We start from the raw sequence: 19119 nt of genomic DNA on the forward strand, positions 1-19119 counted from the left end.
CCAGTTTTACAAGCCTTTAAATGTTAGTAGTTGTTTCTGAAGATTATAGCTCTTTTTGAATTCTGAAAGGTGTTAGAAGAAATTACAATTGTGTGTTCTTCTTTGTTTGAAACTAATTTATGTGAATGTAGCTCTTTCCAGTCAGTTTTATGTCTAACAAAGAAGTCACTACAGCTATTTCCCAGCTATTTCAGAGTATCAGAAAGACCAAACAACAGAACACTGCTTGCTATTTTTATTGAATGCAGGAAGACATAACAAGAGGAAGGATCCAATGTATTACTGCATTACTCCAATTTTATGTCTATAGGCAGAAGCCAGTTGGGTTAAAAGAGCCTTAATGTGGAATTCCCTTGCTATTTGGGTTTTGCTTTAGCAAAATCTTTGCATTATTGCACCCATCAGTCTGACTAGTCATAGTCCAAATGAAATGCAAGAAATTGTCAGTCAATGTTCAGATACAGTCTGTTGAAGCTGCAGTGTTCATACTCAAAAGTCACTTGCAGAAATTGCTTCTACTCCTTGTGTCTCATGGCAACAAGGGGAGATGTTCAAATTCTGGCTGCAGAAATATTGTTATCAGCTCTGGTACATGAGTTTGAATCAACTCAGTATAAATGGCTGTGAATTTGAGGATGTAATTTCATTTGGATATCATGGAAATAATGTAAGAAATTATTTATGGAAGTGAGCATATATTCCCTTTCTACTGTTCTTATGTTTGTCATTTTTAGCTATGACCTAATGTTGTTTAGTTCAGGTTTGCTTTGTATGAAAGTTTCTTCATCTTGTTGCAGTTAGGAGAGATCACAGACACAGGCACATTCTGCTTTCCATTGATTTTTCTGTCAAAAGTCTACTAGGTTAATATAGAATATATTGTTATAGAATCATAGTAGCCTTTGGGTTGGAAGGGGTCCTTAGAGGTCATCTAGTTCAACTTTCCTGCAAAGAGAAGGGATTGGTGTTGGGACCAATGTTATTTAACATCTTTGTAGACAATGTGGACAGTGGGATTCAGTGCACCCTCTGCAAGCTTGCAGACAACACCAAGCTGAGTAGTGCAACTGACACGCTAGAGGGAAGGGATGCTATCCAGAGGGACCTGGACAGGCTTGAGTGGTGGGCCTATGCCAACCTCACAAGGCCAAGTGCAAGGTCCTGCACCTGATTCAGGGCAGTTCCACACACAGATACAGGTTGGGCAGAGAATGGCTTGAGAGCATCCCTGAGGACAAGGATTTGGGGGTGTGAGTTGATGAAAGACTCAGCATGTGCTGGCAATGTGCTCTTGCAGCCCAGAGGGCCAATTGTATCGTGGGTTGCATCAAGAGAAGTGTGACCAGGAGGTCGAGGGAGGTGATTCTGCCTCTTTACTCTGCTCTTGTGAGACCCCATCTGGAGTACTGTGTCCAGCTCCAGAGCCCCCAACATAAGAAGGACATGGAGATGTTGGAGCAGGGGAAGAAGAGGGCCTGCTGCTTGAGCCTGTCTAGGTCTCTGTGAATGGCATCCCGTGACTGCACCACACAGCTTGCTGTCAGCCACAAACTTGCTGAGGGTGCACTCAGTCCCACTGTTCTTATCATTGACGAAGATGTTAAAGAGCACTGGTCCCAGTACTGCCCCTGGGAGACACCACTCTTCACAGATCTCCATCCAGAGAGCCATTGACAACCACTCTCTGGTTATGATCTTGTAACCAGTTTCTCATTCATCGAACAGTCCACCCATAAAATCCATATCTTTCCAATTTGAAGAGAAAGAAACTATGGGGGACCATATAAAAGACCTTGCTGAAGTCCAAATAGATTACATCTGTGGTTTTTCCCTTGTCCACTGATAAAGTTACACCATCAGAAAATGTAACAAGGTTGGTCAGGCAGAACCTGTACTTGGTGAAGCCATGCTGGTTATCTCATATCACATCCCTCTCTTCTGCATGCCTTATCACAGCTTCCAGGAGGATCTGCTCCGTTATCTTCCCTGGCACTGAGATAAGACTGACAGGTCGGTAGTTCCCTGAGTCATCCTTTCTACTCATCTTGTACCCATTAAAAATGTATGTGGCGTTACCTTGTTTCCAGTTACCAGGGACTTCACCTGACCACCGTGACTTTTCAAATATCATTGTGAGTGGCTTGAGAGCTACATCAGCCAATTCCCTCTGGATTGTGGAGTGCATCTCATCAAGACCCATAGACATTCAGTTGGTTGCAAACTCAAGTGGTTGCAAACCTGATCTTTGCTTACAGCAGGAGCCTGTTCTTTACTTACAGCAGAACTGGCTGCCTCAGTTCCCACCATTTGAACCATCTGTTAGAGGATTGCATGTAGAGCAGTCGTTAGTGAAGACTGAGGCAAAAAGGTTATTATCTCAGCCTTCTCCTTGTCAATTGTTATTAGCCCGCCTGTATTGCTCACTGGGTGAGGAATACCTTTCTTCTGAGTGATGTACCTATAGAAGCCTTTCTTATCCTTCTTTGTGCCCCTTGCCAAGTCCAGTTCCAGTTGGGCCTTGGCCTTCCTGACCTGTCCCTACCCTGTTCCTATACTCCTCCCAGGTTACCTGTCCCTGCTCCCACTGCCTGTGCATTTTCTTTTTGGTCTCCAGTTTGATCAGCAGGTCTCTTGCTTTCCTCTCCTGACTTCCTATGCCTCAGGATGGAGAGCTAAAGAAAGCTTCCTTAAAGATCTACCAGCTCTGCTCTGTTCCCTTTTCCTTCAGGACAGATTTCCAGAGGGTTTTGTTAAATAACTCTTTGAAGAGCTGGAAGTTGGCTTTCCTAAAATTAAGATTCTAATTTTACTCTTTTTTTTGCCTGTCTGATATCCAAGTGTGAACATCGTTGTTGCATCATCCTGCATTGTGTATATATGCTGGACTTTTTGAGTATATATCTGTACTGTGACACCCTGTCCTCAAATACTGTGTTCAGAATTGCCCAAAGAAAGCCCAAGATCTCCCTCACTCCTGCTGCAGCTCTGAATTAGAAAAACACAAATCCAGCTCAAACCTCCTCATTCACTGGGTGTCTATATTGCTTAAGTGGATAGCCTCACATTCAGTGCTTTTGGTTTTGAAAATAAGGTTTGCAAAAACAACTGTTTAAATCATGATTTTTAGTCCAAAAAACTTATGGTGGTGCAAATAAATGGGACTGGAAGCTTAGAATGCTCCAAGCCAAGGCATCAGAACGTCAGTTCAGCATGTCAGAGCATGATGAGTTAGATACAGCAAATTAATTATGCTCAGAGAAAGTATGTAGGTCATGGCATACTATTGTAGTCTTGGAATAAATGTACAGTATGGTAATGCCAGTGCAGGTCTTGAAACCTTGTAGAAGTAACTGTAGAACTGTAGGTTTTAATACTTCAGAAATGGTATGTGACGTTTTTTACAAGTCTAGCATAGAAAGGTCAAGAAATGGCACTACTGCAGTAGGAAGCATTTTGACAAGAACTAAGCTCCTCAGAAGCTACTTGTGCAAGCGTAGCAGCTTACAGAAATACCCGAACTTAATGCATGGAGAAAAAATTGCAGTGGTTTGCTTTGTTGTTTTCCAGTAGTAAAGATAAATGCCTCAGTTACACGCAGAACACCAGAAAAAGAATACTATCTAGTAACAGAACAGTGGCCATCTGAACTCTTGCTGAGATAGTATAGAGATAGTTTTAACAAAAATTGCCCCTAGTCACTAGAGTGAAATATAAGGCCCACAGAAAGGTAACTGTTGTCTGTGAAGAGCAGGGGCAGCAGAAAACTCTTGCCAGGATCTGGCAAAGGCTGCCTTTAACAAGCACCAAGCAGCCTAGGAGTGGGTGCATAAGGCTCCAGATTGCTCTGATGTTTTGGAAACTATAATGGTTAGTGGCATTATCTGCTATGCCCACAGAACAGTAACATGGCTGAATCAACTCCTAAAGGAGGAAAACATCTTGTTTCAGCTCCCTTCTTCTAATGGGTTTCAAGCCCATGTTTCCTAGGAGGAAAAAATACTTGAATTATATTAGCTCTATCCAAAGGCTAACAGCTTGTTTAGATTGCAGTCCTCATATGAGAAACCTAGAATACTATGTCACACACAAATAAAGTTTGGAAAATAACTTACAAAATTAAAGTATTTATAGTTTTTAATTTGGAAATGTTTTTATATTTTTAAAATTTATACCTGATGCTCTGTTGTTCTTCCTGGTCAGCATGCCTGCATTTATAGTCTGAAAGTTAAAAATAACATCTTGCAAGGTCTGTTTGCTGTATGTGTTAAATTACATTGTTACATAGTCAATAATTTCAGAACATCAAACAGAAAGAAATATATGGATCTTGAACATAATTAATGCAACCCAGGACTGCGTTCCTTTTGAAATCTCAATCAAGTGCCTAGAAAACACTGTAAAACCCATTATAATATATCTGTCAACAACTTAATTAAAAAGCTTTCCAAAGCAATGGTCTTATGAGAAAATATATTGGGAAATCACCAGCAGAATATTCAGAAGAGAGATGCTGTGTTATAGCTTAGTTAATCTTAGTTTACTATGCTCTTCCATGTATTGATGTTTAATTTGAAATATTCATTCAAATTCAAATATATTACCACCAAAAATTTCTGAAACAGAGGAAATACAAGAAATTCATTTTTGTGTAACTTGGTGATGATACAATTGCTTTACGTGCTTTTAGGAAAGGTGGTTTACGGGGAGCCTATTGCTGCTGGTCTTGGCATCGATGGTACCAACTACTGGAATGAAGACTGGGCTCATGCTGCAGCACACGTGATGTCACCTCCACTCAGTCCAGATCCTTCTACTCCGGATTTCCTCATGAACTTACTGGCCAAGTAAGCAGATGGACAAACACTGACAGCTGTTGCACAAATACTCAGCAAATTCTGTCTGTTTCCCTGGAGATATTTTAGGTGCAGAATTATCAGGAAGGTGAAATGGAAGGTGAAACCGTAGATTAAAAAAAAAAAAAAAGATTAAAAAAAAAATTTGTTACAGAAATTAGAAACTGCTCAGATTTTGTTTCTCGGAACTGTTGTGACCTTCTGTCCTCACTTGATTTTAGTCAATAAGCCTTGTCTTCCTAGTACTGAAGCAAAAAGTAAAACAGGAGAACAGCAAGGCTGTACGTTGGTGGAAATTTTGTGAAAAGATGTCACAATTAGAGGTTCTGGGCATTGCTATCAACTCAGTGTTTCACTTGAAATTTGGATACTACATGAAAATTAAGTGCACTGTTTTCTGAAAGCAGATAAATATATTTCACTTCATAACATTTGCTTCAGAAGGAATTAGGAACAGAAGTATTGCCTAGAGAGGTGGTGGATGCTCTATCCCGAAACACATTCAAGGTCAGGCTGGATGGGGCTCTGAGCAACCTGATCTAGCTGTAGATGTCCCTGGTTATTGCAGAGGAGTTGGACTAGATGAGCTTTGAAGGTGCCTTCCAACTCAAATGCTTCTGTGGTCCTTCAGAGCCACAAAATGTGGCTGATGGTTGTGCAAATCTGGGGTAACTTAGAGGGAACAACATGGATCTGTGTCAGGGGAGGTTTAGGCTGAGGATTAGGATAAGGTTCTTCACCAAGAGGGTTGTCAGACACTGGAACAGGCCCTCCACAACAGTAGTCGTGGCACCAAACCTGACAGAGTTCAAGAAGCACTTAGACAATGCTGTTAGATATAGGGATTGAATTTTGAATGGCCATGTGTGGAACCAGAATTTGGGCTTGATGATCCTTTTGAGTCTTTTCCAACTCAGGATACTCTATGATTCATGGGATATGTGGAATAACAGTCCAAAATTGTTCTAAGTGGGGATGGAAATTTTGCTCTGGGCAAAAAAAGATAGCGTTCCATTTGTGGAACACCTGTGGCATATTCAAATATCCATATATCCATAACTAAGAGTGTTTTTTCTATCCTTGGTATTATCTGAGGACTTTTGGAAGAGAAACTGGCAGTCACTGTGAAGATACTCTTGGAGGATGGGTTAAAGACAGGCTGACAGGATGTTTTCAGTTTCTCTTTGCAGGAAGGATGGTTGGATGTGTCTACCCAGCCTTGCAAAAGATTTTCCTATGCAACACTGTCTGACACATGCTCCAATTCGTAATTAACTTTGTTTCTCCACAGTGATGACCTGTCTGTGGTAGGGACTGACAACTGCACTTTCGACACATGCCAGAAAGCTCTGGGAAAGGATGATTTCACCAAAATCCCTAATGGACTGAATGGAGTGGAAGACAGGATGTCAGTAGTGTGGGAAAAAGGCGTTGTAAGTAAATCGAGGTGTCTGAACATGGAAGTAATTGGTGTCTCCAACAAAATACACTGTCTCAGTATAATTAGCTTCTCAGATTTATCAAATGTATTTATCACAGGATATCTGATAACACAGTTTTCATAAAACAAGATACCTGCGAAATGTTGTGTCTCCTGAGGAAACTGCTCAGCAGAACTACAGATTCAGAAGCCAGCTAAGAAATTTGATTCCAGTTGACTATGAACTATGACCATAGCTTTAAATTTGTCTTTTTTTCCCTTTTATTATGAGGTAAACTGACACAAAGTCATCATATTCCATATTTGGTGAAAGTGACTTTTAATGTGTGCACTAGAGACAAACAGTTATTTTTATTTCTTTTAAACTCATCAGTAAATTGATGTGCTGCTGTGATTTTGGTAGAGATCAACCTTTTCATCAACACAAATATTTTTTACATTCCTTGTTTAAAAAAACAGTGAGTTTACTTTTGTGTACTTTCTTTCAGTACAGTGGAAAAATGGATGAAAACAGATTTGTAGCTGTTACCAGCACAAATGCAGCAAAGATCTTTAACCTTTATCCGAAGAAGGGAAGAATTGCTGTGGGTTCTGATGCAGATATCGTAATTTGGGATCCTGAAGCTACAAGGTATGTAGGGGAAGTTGTTTCCTTCCATCCAGATCCTCTGTAGGAAAAAAGTACCTCAATCCATTTGTGTAGCAATAAACCTCTGGGGAGAGATTATGGTGTTTTTTCAACTGTACTTTGTGTGAATTATTTACAAGTTATTTATTTGACTCCTACGGTAGTGTTTATAAGTAGAGATCCTTGATCTCTAGATGGCCTTAAAAAAATCTCCCAAATTGCTGACCAAGCATGAAAATAACAAGATCCATACATTATACTATCAGGGCATGGTATCCTAAGAGTAAAAATAACCACTTTTGGATCTTAGAGTAACTGTTAAGCGCTTGACTATGTTTAGCTCCCTTTCCCCACAGAAAGCAGGGAGAGAAGCCTGTGTTCCTGCAGAGTGATCCATCACAAGCTTGTGTTTTGAGCTTACAGCTATTTCAAACATATTCAGAGGTGGTCAGAATCAATAGTATGGGGTCCTGACCTGTTAACATCTCCTTCCTAGCTAGCAGAACAAATACAGTGGTAAAGCCATAAGTGAGCCTAGTCCTGAAGCTCAAGCTGTATGTGCTTGTACTTAAGGAGTTTTCTGACTTTGTGCCCAGTAAGTCTGCTTAAGTAGAACTTGTTACACCAGCAACAGAAGCACAAAAGATATGCCAATCTCTTGCCTTGCATGGCCTGATGCCATGGTACATTTATGCTTCAAAAGACATCCACTGTCTTTCTGAGAGCCTCAACTCACACAGTACAATCTGTGCAATAGAGCTGATTCCTGTCTTCAGATCTATTCACACCAAGAGCCAAATCCATAATCAGGCTACTGTAAGTATCTCAGGTATCTCTCGAGTGTTTCACTTGGCTCTTATGCCCAACCTGGGTATAAGAGCAGTCTAAACTACATGAAAGCGGTTTGGGAGCAAGCTGTCAGATGCAGCTTGCCTTTGGAAATTGCTAATATCTGCTGAGATGCCTATGGGCTGTGTGAGTGCACCTCCGCTGTCTGACCTCCAAGCAGGTCACCTTAAATCTGCAGGCATTAAGCAGTTGAGTACAAAGTCTGACCACATTCAGCCATTGCACGTACCAGCAGCTGATCCGGATGTATATCAGGCAGGTGCTCTGGTGTCAGGCTTAGCTTCAGTAAGCAGCATGATCATACACACTGACCCTTCACTGAGTTGAAATTCCTTCACTGATGTCAGTCTAAACAGTGAGTAAATCCATATAAGAAAGCAATCACAAATCCTAGCTGAGCTTCTTGGGGTGCTGGACATGATAACAGCATTGCCAGTTTTCATCAAGAGATCACAGTGTTTGGTGTTCCTAAAACTTGAGCTGTTTTAACCAAGAAATTGCAATAGATTTTCAGCCTTTGTTTTTAAAAAACAGACTTGAAGACTTCTCTGATTGTAAAGCAAACTTCGGAAACACAAGTAGATAAATCTGAGGCTCAGAAAGCAAATGGAGGTAAAAAGCCCTAAGCCTAGATTTACCTTACATATACACAATTCTTTAGACTTATCTTCTGGTTTCTGAATTTCAGGCATTTCAATATACTCATGAATAGCAAAACCACACAGAGTGACACGGAAAAGCAATCTGTGTTTCAGGTTGCAAAGATTGAGGACTTGGAACTAACTACTCAGAAGTCCCACAAAAAGCTGTAAATACCAGCAGAAGTTTCAAGAGTGTCAGTCAACACAGAGTCCTGCCCTGTGCTGGGTCAGAGAGATTTTGCTGCTGGGTATTAAATAGCTCATGTGCATTATGCCTCCTGGCATGTTGAGCAAGCATATTTAGGATCCTAGTAATGAGCTTTTTCAGGACAGTGGTGCTATAAACTCTGATTTAAAAAAAAAAAACAAAACAAAAAACAACAAAAAAAAAAACCTGAAGGTTTATTTTAGAGTTCACTTCTGCTCTGCCTGGGGACAAATGGGACAAGAAGTGGAGTTATGACATTGTTCTCAAGGTGCTTTGTCAGCTCCTAAAATTACTTATCTTTTGCTTCCCAGCCGTTCCTTCTGCCTCCCTTCACTGTCCTGATAGTTCTCTTATAACTTTTGCCCGTTGCAGCTTTGAAGGTGCAGTTTTTCTTCAAATAGCTTTTCAGAAATTAAATTGTATTTTTTTACTGAGCAAGCTGATTTTAAGTTGAATCAACCTGTTTGCTTTTATTCATCCTCCCAATCTGTACATTTCCCATTGTTTATCCCTTTGGCTTTGCTGAGAACAAGCCACTGTGCAAGTACCATTGTGTGAACTCCATGGGTAAGTATAAATAAATCTTGAGCTCGTCTATTCATTTCTCTATAAATCCTGAAGAGGGCACAAACAGCCAGACAGAAAAAAAGGATCTAGCTAACGGACTTAAACCATCTGAGATATTACACAACCTGCAGTCTCATATGCTCTTGTTGCATTTGGATATTAGATTTTGATTTCACAATAGGCTTGTTCCTCTTTCTAGCAAACTCCTTCCTGTTTTGATGGTAACTATTTTTCACATCTGTAGATCTAAATCTTTTAAGATAAGAAAATGTCATTTTACAGTTCTAGCTCGATGCTGTATTGCTGTAGTCTTAAAATGCTGGCTGGCTGATAGTAGTTCAGATAGTTTGGCAACTGCTGAAACATTGCTGTGAAGAACTGGTATGGTGTTACTGTATTCTGGCAGAGAATTCTGAAGTCACTTTATGAGTGAAGCTTTTCAAAATAGAAAATCTTAAATTCCTGCAAAATCAGCTGCCTTTTGCCTTCCACATCATTGCCCAATAGCAAATTGATGGGTACAATCTGGGCATTCAGGACATTCCTTTTCTAGGCTGTAAAAGCCTGGTGAATTCAGTATGACAGCTTTGCAAGCTGGAAGCAGTTGCAATTCAAGGCTCTACTTCCAGCACGCAGCTGCTTTTGCTGAGGCTTTATTTACAGGTATCATACAGTGACTGGCCTATTTCTGCAGGATTTGCTGGTAATTTCTGCAGAAAATGTATGAAAATCACCAAATCTGTTGGTGTATTTCAAGGTTTTCAAATACTGGTTTTAGGGGTTCAACATGAAAGCAAGCAGAATTGGAAAGAAACACTTGAAATATACAAATTCATTAGAAACTGCATTAGAAAAGATGGGTTGTGAGCTCTGCATGGTTAGGCTTCTTTCTTAGCTTTCTTATACTCATGTCATATTTAGAACAAATTCTGAAGGGACCAACTGGTTTACTGCAGCTATGTGCTACCAAACATCAGTCACCTTGTGGGCATCAACGCCCTCAGCATCCCAAGTACAGCCTGTGCACACAGGAATTTTTTTGTGAGAACTGCTGGAAAAACCTGACAGCAAGCCAGTATCTTCTATAGCTGATACCTTTGCCATTTGGAAGCAAGAATACAAAATCTCTAGGGCTTGTGTCAGAAGTGCTCCGCAATGAATCTAAATACTGAGTACCCAATTCAGACTGTGGAAAGAGCTGAGCATCACCTGTAAAGAAGGTGCTAAATCTTGGAAGAGATACTCAGCTCCTGGATGCTAGCAGGGCTCCATAAACTAACTGCAGCCTGTCAGAGCCTTGCAAATTGCTTACCCTGGGTCAGGCCATGCAGGCAAGATCAGAACAAAATTTGAAAAGCATAGGTAGAAAAAAATATCATATGGGGCTTAATTGAGTCCAGTTAAATTATCAAGCCACTTTGTTATAACAGCATGCTGTCTAGGAAGCGTTCCTCACCATTGATTTCTCACTTAGCTAGTACAGCCTAAAAGTTGGGTCACTTTTGAATGTAGACATAGAGGGTTATGCAGGCAGTAGTCTCTCAACTCTTTCTCCTTGTCTCTGGAGTGGCCCTCTGGCATGCCCAGCATGTACCAAGGAAGCTGGGCTCAATGCCGAGCCCAGCGGTGACAGCTGCAGTCCTAGATGCACAGCCACTGGAGGGGATGCCCAGGTAATAGGGAATGCAGGAGTCCTGAAGTAGAAAGTGAGAGAGGAAAAGAAGTTGTTAGTTTTGTAACCTACCAGCTATGACATAACTAGAGGTTTCTAACCCGCATTTCCAGTGTTTGTTAATGCATTTTGCAGGAAACAGTCACTGGCTGCAAATCAGCAAGAAATCATAGTGGCCCAGTCTGCTGGCATTTGTTTCCCCCTTTGCCTCTGCTTGTATATAGATATGTTCATGGATAAATATTTTGCATTTGTTAGAACCAATATCTGCAGCTTATGACTGTCCCATTTGTAGTCAAAGTCTTCAGCCTCAGAGTTAAGCGGGGACAAGAAACAACATTTAAGGACTCTATCCCAAACTACTGCCTGTAATTGTTCATGCAATGCAAGAGGAAAAGAAAAACAACAATGTTCATTGATGATTAGAATAAATAATGCTGTGTCTTATTCTTCTGATGAATGATCATAATATTGAATACTGAGCAAATGGATAATCTCATCTAGACTGAATTAGGCAAAATGAATTAATGTAGCACACAAATACGTACGCATAGGACAAGCATGTTCCAGCACTTTCAATAGCTCCATATTCTTTTGCACAAGTACAAGCCTGCACATACATGAATGTATGCAACTTCCCTAGAATCCCAGACTTCCTGTCAAAACCTGTGATCTCCAATCTAGGGAGCATGGAGAAAGAATGTGTAGGTACAAAGCAGATCAGATTGTTTGCCAATAGAGATTTTGAAGTCCACATCCTTTGTGATACTCAAAGCCTGTCAGGGCACAGCCCTGAGCAACCTGCTGTAGCTGATCCTGCCCAGTGCATGGAGTGGGATGATCTCTGGAGATCTTTTCAACTGTAGTGACTCTGTGGTTCTATGAACTGTAACAAAATAAACCTCTATGAGAGAGCAAGAGGTATGTTTCCCTAGTAACTTGCTGTCTCACCAAATGTCAACTGCTCTCTTTAGTGAACTGAATCTTAGCAATGTTACCAAGAAACAAAAGATTATTTCTCATTTTTTCCTCATATGAGCTTGTCATTTTCTCTCCAGGAACTATGCCCAGGTCTGCTTTAGTCACTGTATAGACTCATTTCTATTCTCCTCTCTATCCTTTCTTGCAAGCTTAATTTCTCATCATTGTTTCCCTCGTGCCCATCATACAATTTGACAGTTCTCACTTGGAGTGATTGATAGGAGTAGACTAATGGTATTGTTGACAAATTAGTTGCTTACCATAATCAGAAAAATCATTTTGTTGTCATTCTCTTCCCATCTTAAAGTGGTGCATCTTAAGAGAAAAGAATGCATAAAATAAAGATCCCGTCCCTCAGATATGCCACTGTGACAAAGAGCTCCTAATCATTTACTTCCTATTTCTTCTAGCAACTCTATTTTATCCACAGATCCTCTCACTTCCTACAACTACTGAAAGACTGCTTATTTAGGCATATTTGTAAGCAGCTTGGGATGCAATTTGTATGTGCAGTTATAACAACTACGTAATACAAAATAGATTCTCAGCTTTTTAATCCACATAGATCTCTTCTTTTTCTGCTGTTTACTTCTTTCTTTTTCTTTGTAGTAAAACTGTCTCTTTGACAAAGTCCAGTTTACTTATCTTTATAAATGAACAGTGCCTCAGGACAGCACAGGAAGATGAACCAGAAATGCATTTTTGACTAGATTTTAGGAAAGGAAGTTAACGACATGGCAGTGTGAAGGCAGCTGAAGTAATGTGAAGGAGCAAATTGCAGAGGTTGATATTAGCCTCAGCAAACTGGCCTCAGCTCTGAAAAGTTTCAAGACATTTCATTATAAGCACTCAGAGAAGTTGCTTACATCTCAAGTACTTCCTTTAACGTAAGTTGGTTTTCTATAGGAGTTGTTGGCAAAGCAGTTTTCAGAAATGGATTCAGATCATTTTAGCTGCCTTTTATGACTATGTTTTCACTTAAGTAATTATAAAATCTGTGTCCCTCCACTCTGATGAGGTGTTCAACAGCTGTTCTTGCCTAAGGGCTGTTGGCTACAGAATCCCTTTGTATTCCTGTGCCTAGAGTATTTAAAGAAAATTATGTGAGGTCTGCATCCAGTTTCCACTGGAACTAATTATGTTCTTCAGCTTCTTATGCCCCCCTCTTGAAAACTACACAGATAAAATCCTTACATCAGTCAAAGTTTAGGTCCTAGAGCTCACTCTAGTCTAATGGATCCACCTTCACTGAGCCAATGTAGCTTCATTTCCTATGTATTATGAGGTGTAGAAGATTACCCTAACGTCATGTTTGCTTCCCTTCATGTGGATGGTCTCCTTGCTTGGCTGTAACTCACTGTTCAGTATTTCAGGTGCTGATGTGGGCTAAGACATGTTTGTGATGCTCCTGGATTGTGTCCGACTTGCCATCTAGTAACTCTAACTTTTTACAAAGCTTCAGGTCTTATGAAGTGCATAGCTTTTGGGTGGACTGCCTGTACTTTCTTGAATATTGCACTACAGCTTTACAACCTTTCACACTGGAGCATTAGTCTTATCTGATGCTCTTTCCTAAGTTTCAAACTTCTGTTTCTGGTTGATTTAGATATTATATTCTAAGAATGGCTGAGAAGCCCTTCCTCCCATAGAACATAAGTAAGTACAAGGTTACCACATGCTGAATTGCAAAGTCTGCAAATTGCTCTTTGGCCATAGAAGAATTGCTTTTTGACTATAAATTGGTTGGATAGATGCACTGGATTGAAAATAAAGGACAATCTCAGAAGTAAGTCTTCGTCTTTGGTTCTTGGGGAAAATCATTTTTTTAATTTATTGCCTGAAATCTGTTTGCAAGGCAGATGTATCAAAACCAGCTGAAGTGAATTACATAAAAACACTGATATAAGTAGGAAGAAAAAACAGAGCCTGATGTCTTTGCAATATCCTCTCCATAAAGAATATTATTTAAAATCCTGAAGTAATCATTCTGATCTCTGTTTCCATTTGAGGAAAAGTTATTTGCAACAAGAACCTCTGTAATTTATAGCAAGAACTAGAGAATTTTATGGAATTGATAAAAAAAAAAATTGCCATTCAAATTTTTGAAGCCTAGACTCAGAATCTGCTTTCTCACATTGAATGACATCTTGTCTCAGACATCACTTGGGACATTGGAGGTAACCATTACATTCTACTTCACTATGATGTCAATCTACTTTCTCAGATTATTAATTATTTCAGATGCTCTTGCCATTAACTGAGGAACAGTAGCATTCAGTTTCAAGCAAATACTGGAATTTCACCAAGCTTTCTAGCAAGCTGCTTGTTACTGAGATGGCTGATACAGCATTGAACAGTGTGTTGCATAAGGTGTTTGAGATGTGAGCTCCAGATCCAAGCATACTGTCTTTGTTTTAATTCATCGCCGACTTTCAACCTGAAACTTTCACTTCCATTAAAAACCGAAACATAAGTGAATTTTGGTGAGCTCCATAAGCGAGACTGCACTGAACCTTCAGAAAGGGTAGCATGATCAAAGTCTTGTTTCAAGAGAAGAGTTGTAAATTAATTCTATGCAAGTTTGTCATTGAGAGAAGCTCTGGGAAATCTATTTTCTCATGTTGCAAGTTTTACGTGTATGAATGGATGTTTCTTTCAAATGCACTAACTTCTATTAGTTTTCTATATTTTAATGAAGGACATACATGTCTTTGAGGCATGTTTACCTCCAGTGGTCCTGCTCTAGAACGTTTAAACAGCTTGTTTGCTGAACTGAAGGATCTTGCTTATTTTTCTGATCATTTGCTCAAGTACTTTTTCCATTTTTCTTCTTATGTCCCAGCACTTGCCTTCAAATAGATATGAGGTATGCCCAGAGAATGCTAAGGATAATTATAGTAGTTCTTACTTACTGTTCTATCAGTTGGACCCATATGTGTAATGTAATCAGAGGAAGATGTTCACCAGTTCTTTGCAGGGCTGTTATGATACCTACTGATAAACTTGTTCAACAGGTATTCATAGGATTGGTGAATACAAGGGACCTCTGACTTCATGTCTGAGATAGTAATAGTGCTACATGTTCACAACGGGCTTTTTTACTACATACACACTCATTATGGAAAATTCTGAATGATCAACAAAAAACATCCCTCCTTTCAGTAATTACAGATAGCAACTAAAATATAAGCTTTCTAAATTAAAAGAATAAATGAATTTTAAGATTGGAAGCAGATATTGCATTTCAAAATCTTGTGACCATTTTAGACACAGTACATAATAAATAGCTTAGTAGATAAAACAGGTAGTAAAGGAAGTGTATACAGCCTGCACTTCCAAATACAATGTCATCTCAAGCATTGAGTCTGACTTTCATGTAGCCAGTTAGGGTTAGAGAAATTTGCTAGAAAAATTCTGAAGGTAAAGAATACAGTCTATGTATTAACCAAGCAATAATACTGTAGCTCAGATTGATATCGTTGAGATCTAACGTTATATTTGCTTAGTTCCTTTGGAGAAAAGGTATGTAGGAGTGTGATTATTATTTGACAGCATAGAGATATTTAGGCTGTGTGTCACTGGATCAAACCAATTCACCTTAGGAGTTACCAAAATTCATTACCATCTACTGAATTTCCAGTCTTTGCCTTACTTGTGCATTTCAATCTTTGAAACACTGCAGCCGTACCTTTCAAACTTTAAATTGCAAGTCATTCCAGCTGAGAGGTCAGAGCTTTTTCTGACCTTATTGTGCATAGATATTTTCTTGATAAGGCAGAATTCAATCATGTTATCCAAATAAAATATTATAACCTGTTGGTTGTCTTTTTTTTTTTTTTTTTTTTTTTTTTTTGCTAATCTCTTTACAGTGGAAAATTTTGTGTTTCAGGGCTGCAAAGTTCTGTCCTTTTGACTCCCTCTTTATTCTTTTGAAATGCAATTACTGTTCAATGAAATGTTAATGCTCTATTCTATTTTTACAGCTATTCCATGATGTACTCTCCAATGTCATAGCTTAATAATGCTACTAAATCTTCCTCTATCAATTCCTTACAATTTTATAATGCAAGGGTCATAGTAATTTTTGTGTTGTTTTGTTTTGTAAACCCAGGACAATATCTGCAAAGACACATCACCAGGCCAACAACTTCAATGTGTTTGAAGGAATGGTCTGTCATGGAGTCCCCGTTGCAACAATTTCAAGAGGCAAAGTGGTTTATCATGACGGAGTTTTCAATGTCACAGCAGGACAAGGCAAATACGTCTCTCGTCCACCATTTCCTCCATATGTCTATGAACGAGTCAAGCAGCGGGAGGAGGTTAATTAAAATAATAAATCTCTGTAATGCTTCCTAGAACATGAGGATAACAAGCTCTTGGGAACAGAGGTTTGGGGATTCAATGGCAATTTCGCTTACTAATCAAAATCCACCGAGGTGGGAGGAAATTAAACTAAGGAATCAATTTTTATTGTTCTTCATATTACAGAGAAATATCATAGATTAGTTCCTGCTCTCAGGATAGTCTATAGAGCTTGTAGACAAAGTCTAGGTACTTTTTAAAATAAATCCCACCTGCAATAAAATTGGCCAAAATATTTTGCAAATAGGCGGTCTGACTACTTGCTAGATTTCACCACTATTTTCCCTGAAAATCACAAAGGCATTTTACACAGGAATAGAACCTATACTGGAGGAACAGATCGAATATTTAGAGTTAAGCCCTGTAGAATATTGAACACTTAGCTTTCTTCCAGCGAGAATATGTTAAAAGCTGAACATGTGCAAAACACTCTGCTGGACCAAACTTATTGTTCAAGCTCTTCTTCTGACTTTTTTTAAAGAAAAACAAATTAAAAATAAATGCAGAATGAATTTGCAGTGTCTATTTGCCATGCAAGCATTCATGAAGAATTTTTCTGAGGCCATAGTGTTGCTTATCATGGGTAGGATTTTCAAAAGCACCCAGACTAAGCATAATTGAAAATCACAACCTGAATCATTAGAATTCACTGCAGGATCTAGAAGTTAAATTAGAAAACATCAATGTCTCTGACGATATGACTCTTAGAAATGCTTCCAAGATGATTCTATACATTATATCCCACTGTTGTCTTGCTGGACTGTGAAAGGTGGGTGAAAATCATGGAGGTTTTCCTTTGAACATTATACTCTCCCAGGAGCTGGTGGTCTGTCTGCTAGCTAATAGGTGTGATACACTTCCAGGGATAGGCAGAGCAGCCCTTTCATGAGCACACAGTTTTTCTATGGAAACTAGAAATGGTAAATAAATGATGCATGTTTGGGTTTTCTGAAAACCCTTTGGATATGTATGATACACAAATTTCTGTGTGCCTCTGAGTCTGTTTAATCCACTAGACACTGAAGATTGATATTTTGTTAATGAGAGCTGCTTATGATTATTGCACTTCCTTTGTTGTGCAGTGTTAGTTCCTTTAGCTTTCAGTGCAATATAAATGCCATATAATGGTTATAGAAGCTAGCCACTGAAACAGATTTGTACTGGCATTACACTAAAAAAGACTTAGGGCATTCCTTTTCCAGTAATAGAACTAAACGATAATTAAGTTCTTCCTCCAGCATAACTATTAGTGAACCCAGATCCTGGCATTGCTAGTAAAGCTTTATATCCTGTGTGAAAGGAAGGGCAGTATCAAAACTAAATTAAAATTTATGAGAAATTTGGCAATCACAGAATTCTAAGACTTCAGTGACTTTTGTGGTTTCTATTTCCCATCGAAGCTTGGGAGAATTTTTCCTTAACTATAGCAGTGCTTTAGTTAAGGAAATTACTTCAGAAGTGATTTTTCTACCAGCTCAACATTCTGTGTAGTCAGCACCTGAGGTGGTGTATGGTAGAAAGCCACACAGGGCAGGAGTGGCTTTGTTTCCTTGATGTTCGCTTTACTCGTATCTGTATTAAGAGCATCACTGGGAAATGTGAACACAGTAATGAGGAACAAGTTTACACTGTGAATGGGCAAAGAGTCAGCTCTTCTGGAGAGCTGTACATCTTCTCTTCTGAGATATCCTGAAGTAGATGAAAAAAATATTAAATGTACACACAGAAACAACCAAATACTGCAGATAGCTGATTTATGATCATGTTTTAGCGTGTCTTGATTATTTATATGCCACAATCTCTGGGATATTTCCTTTCTGAGATCTGTTTAGATTAAGGAAGGGAGAAGCATAAATAAATTGAGGAGGAACATGGTCAGCTTCTTGTCAGAAAAATGGTTTTAGAGTTGCTTTGTTAGAATCCTGAACAGACTGAACTACCTCCTGATGAAAGCTGAGAACTGAACAGTTTAGTTTTAAACCTTTGTAAGAGAGAAGTTTGATGAAGTCATTGTGTAACATGACATACAAAGCTGGGCTATCTCAGGATTGCTGTTCTCATTATTTAGAGTTAGCAATTGCAAGGAGAAGAAAAATAATATTTTAAAGTTTGAAATGCTTTATTGCAGGTCTGTCAGCCAATTCCTGTTAAGAGAGAACCATATGCAGGCGTGGTCTCAGCAACACCTGTCACACCAAGGTAATAGCTGCAATCCTCAGGTTTGCTTCCTGCAAGTAACTGCCTATCTTCATTAGTGAAAACTGTTTTACTTAATTCTTCCCTGAAATTCCAAGAAAAATGCAGCTGGCCTTCTGGCATGAGACAGGCTTGTCTGAAATTAGCTCTCTTGGAAGGGGAGCTGTTGTGATATCTTTGAATTTGATGAAAATGAGTGGCAACTCATATATGGAGGTCCTTTCTGATTGGAGCATAATTTCAAAACTTCTTATGAGAGAAGAGAATGGAGTTTGATCATTAAACTGAGATATGAATTTTAAGTCTCATAGAAAAGTCGAGCTCAGGTAGGACATCCCTTTTCAAGCACCAGGAGTACAAAGTGTAAATGTTAAGCTTGCAACTTTACAGGAAACACAGGAGCAGCTTGATGTGAAAAATCAGATTTTCTAATGTTCCTTTCATACACACAATAAATGTCCATCAGTTGAGCTGTTTGAATGAAGCTGAGAAGTCTGTATTGAAATGACAGTATCTGTCTTCATGCAGTAGAAGTGCTGAAGTCAAAGACAGCTGTGGTCTGATGGACAGCTGAGCTGCTATTAAGCTCAGTGCTGCTAACAGGATATATAGTTATGCCCAGCATTGCCCTCTCCTTCTTTACCAGTGTCCACAATGCACAGCTTGGTTATTGACATTCCTTGAACTATGTAAGCTCTGGTGCTTGGTATATCTTTTTGTG

At 39.2% G+C, this 19119-nt stretch overlaps 1 protein-coding gene across 2 annotated transcripts in view; it reads left to right on the forward strand.

Moving 5' to 3' along the window:
* Positions 1 to 19119, forward strand: part of DPYS (dihydropyrimidinase) — a 32578-nt gene that overhangs the window by 11064 nt on the left and 2395 nt on the right. Inside the window, exons 5-10 of one of the 2 annotated variants that reach the window (XM_048939032.1) lie at positions 1957 to 2010; positions 4688 to 4844; positions 6145 to 6286; positions 6783 to 6925; positions 15952 to 16159; positions 18331 to 18401. In XM_048939032.1, coding sequence (XP_048794989.1) covers positions 1957 to 2010; positions 4688 to 4844; positions 6145 to 6286; positions 6783 to 6925; positions 15952 to 16159; positions 18331 to 18401 — 775 coding nt within the window. The remainder of the gene's footprint in view (positions 1 to 1956; positions 2011 to 4687; positions 4845 to 6144; positions 6287 to 6782; positions 6926 to 15951; positions 16160 to 18330; positions 18402 to 19119) is intronic. The other variant, XM_048939033.1, reaches the window with a different exon arrangement.

This window comes from Lagopus muta, chromosome 3 (assembly GCF_023343835.1).
Source record: "Lagopus muta isolate bLagMut1 chromosome 3, bLagMut1 primary, whole genome shotgun sequence".
Taxonomy (NCBI): domain Eukaryota; kingdom Metazoa; phylum Chordata; class Aves; order Galliformes; family Phasianidae; genus Lagopus; species Lagopus muta.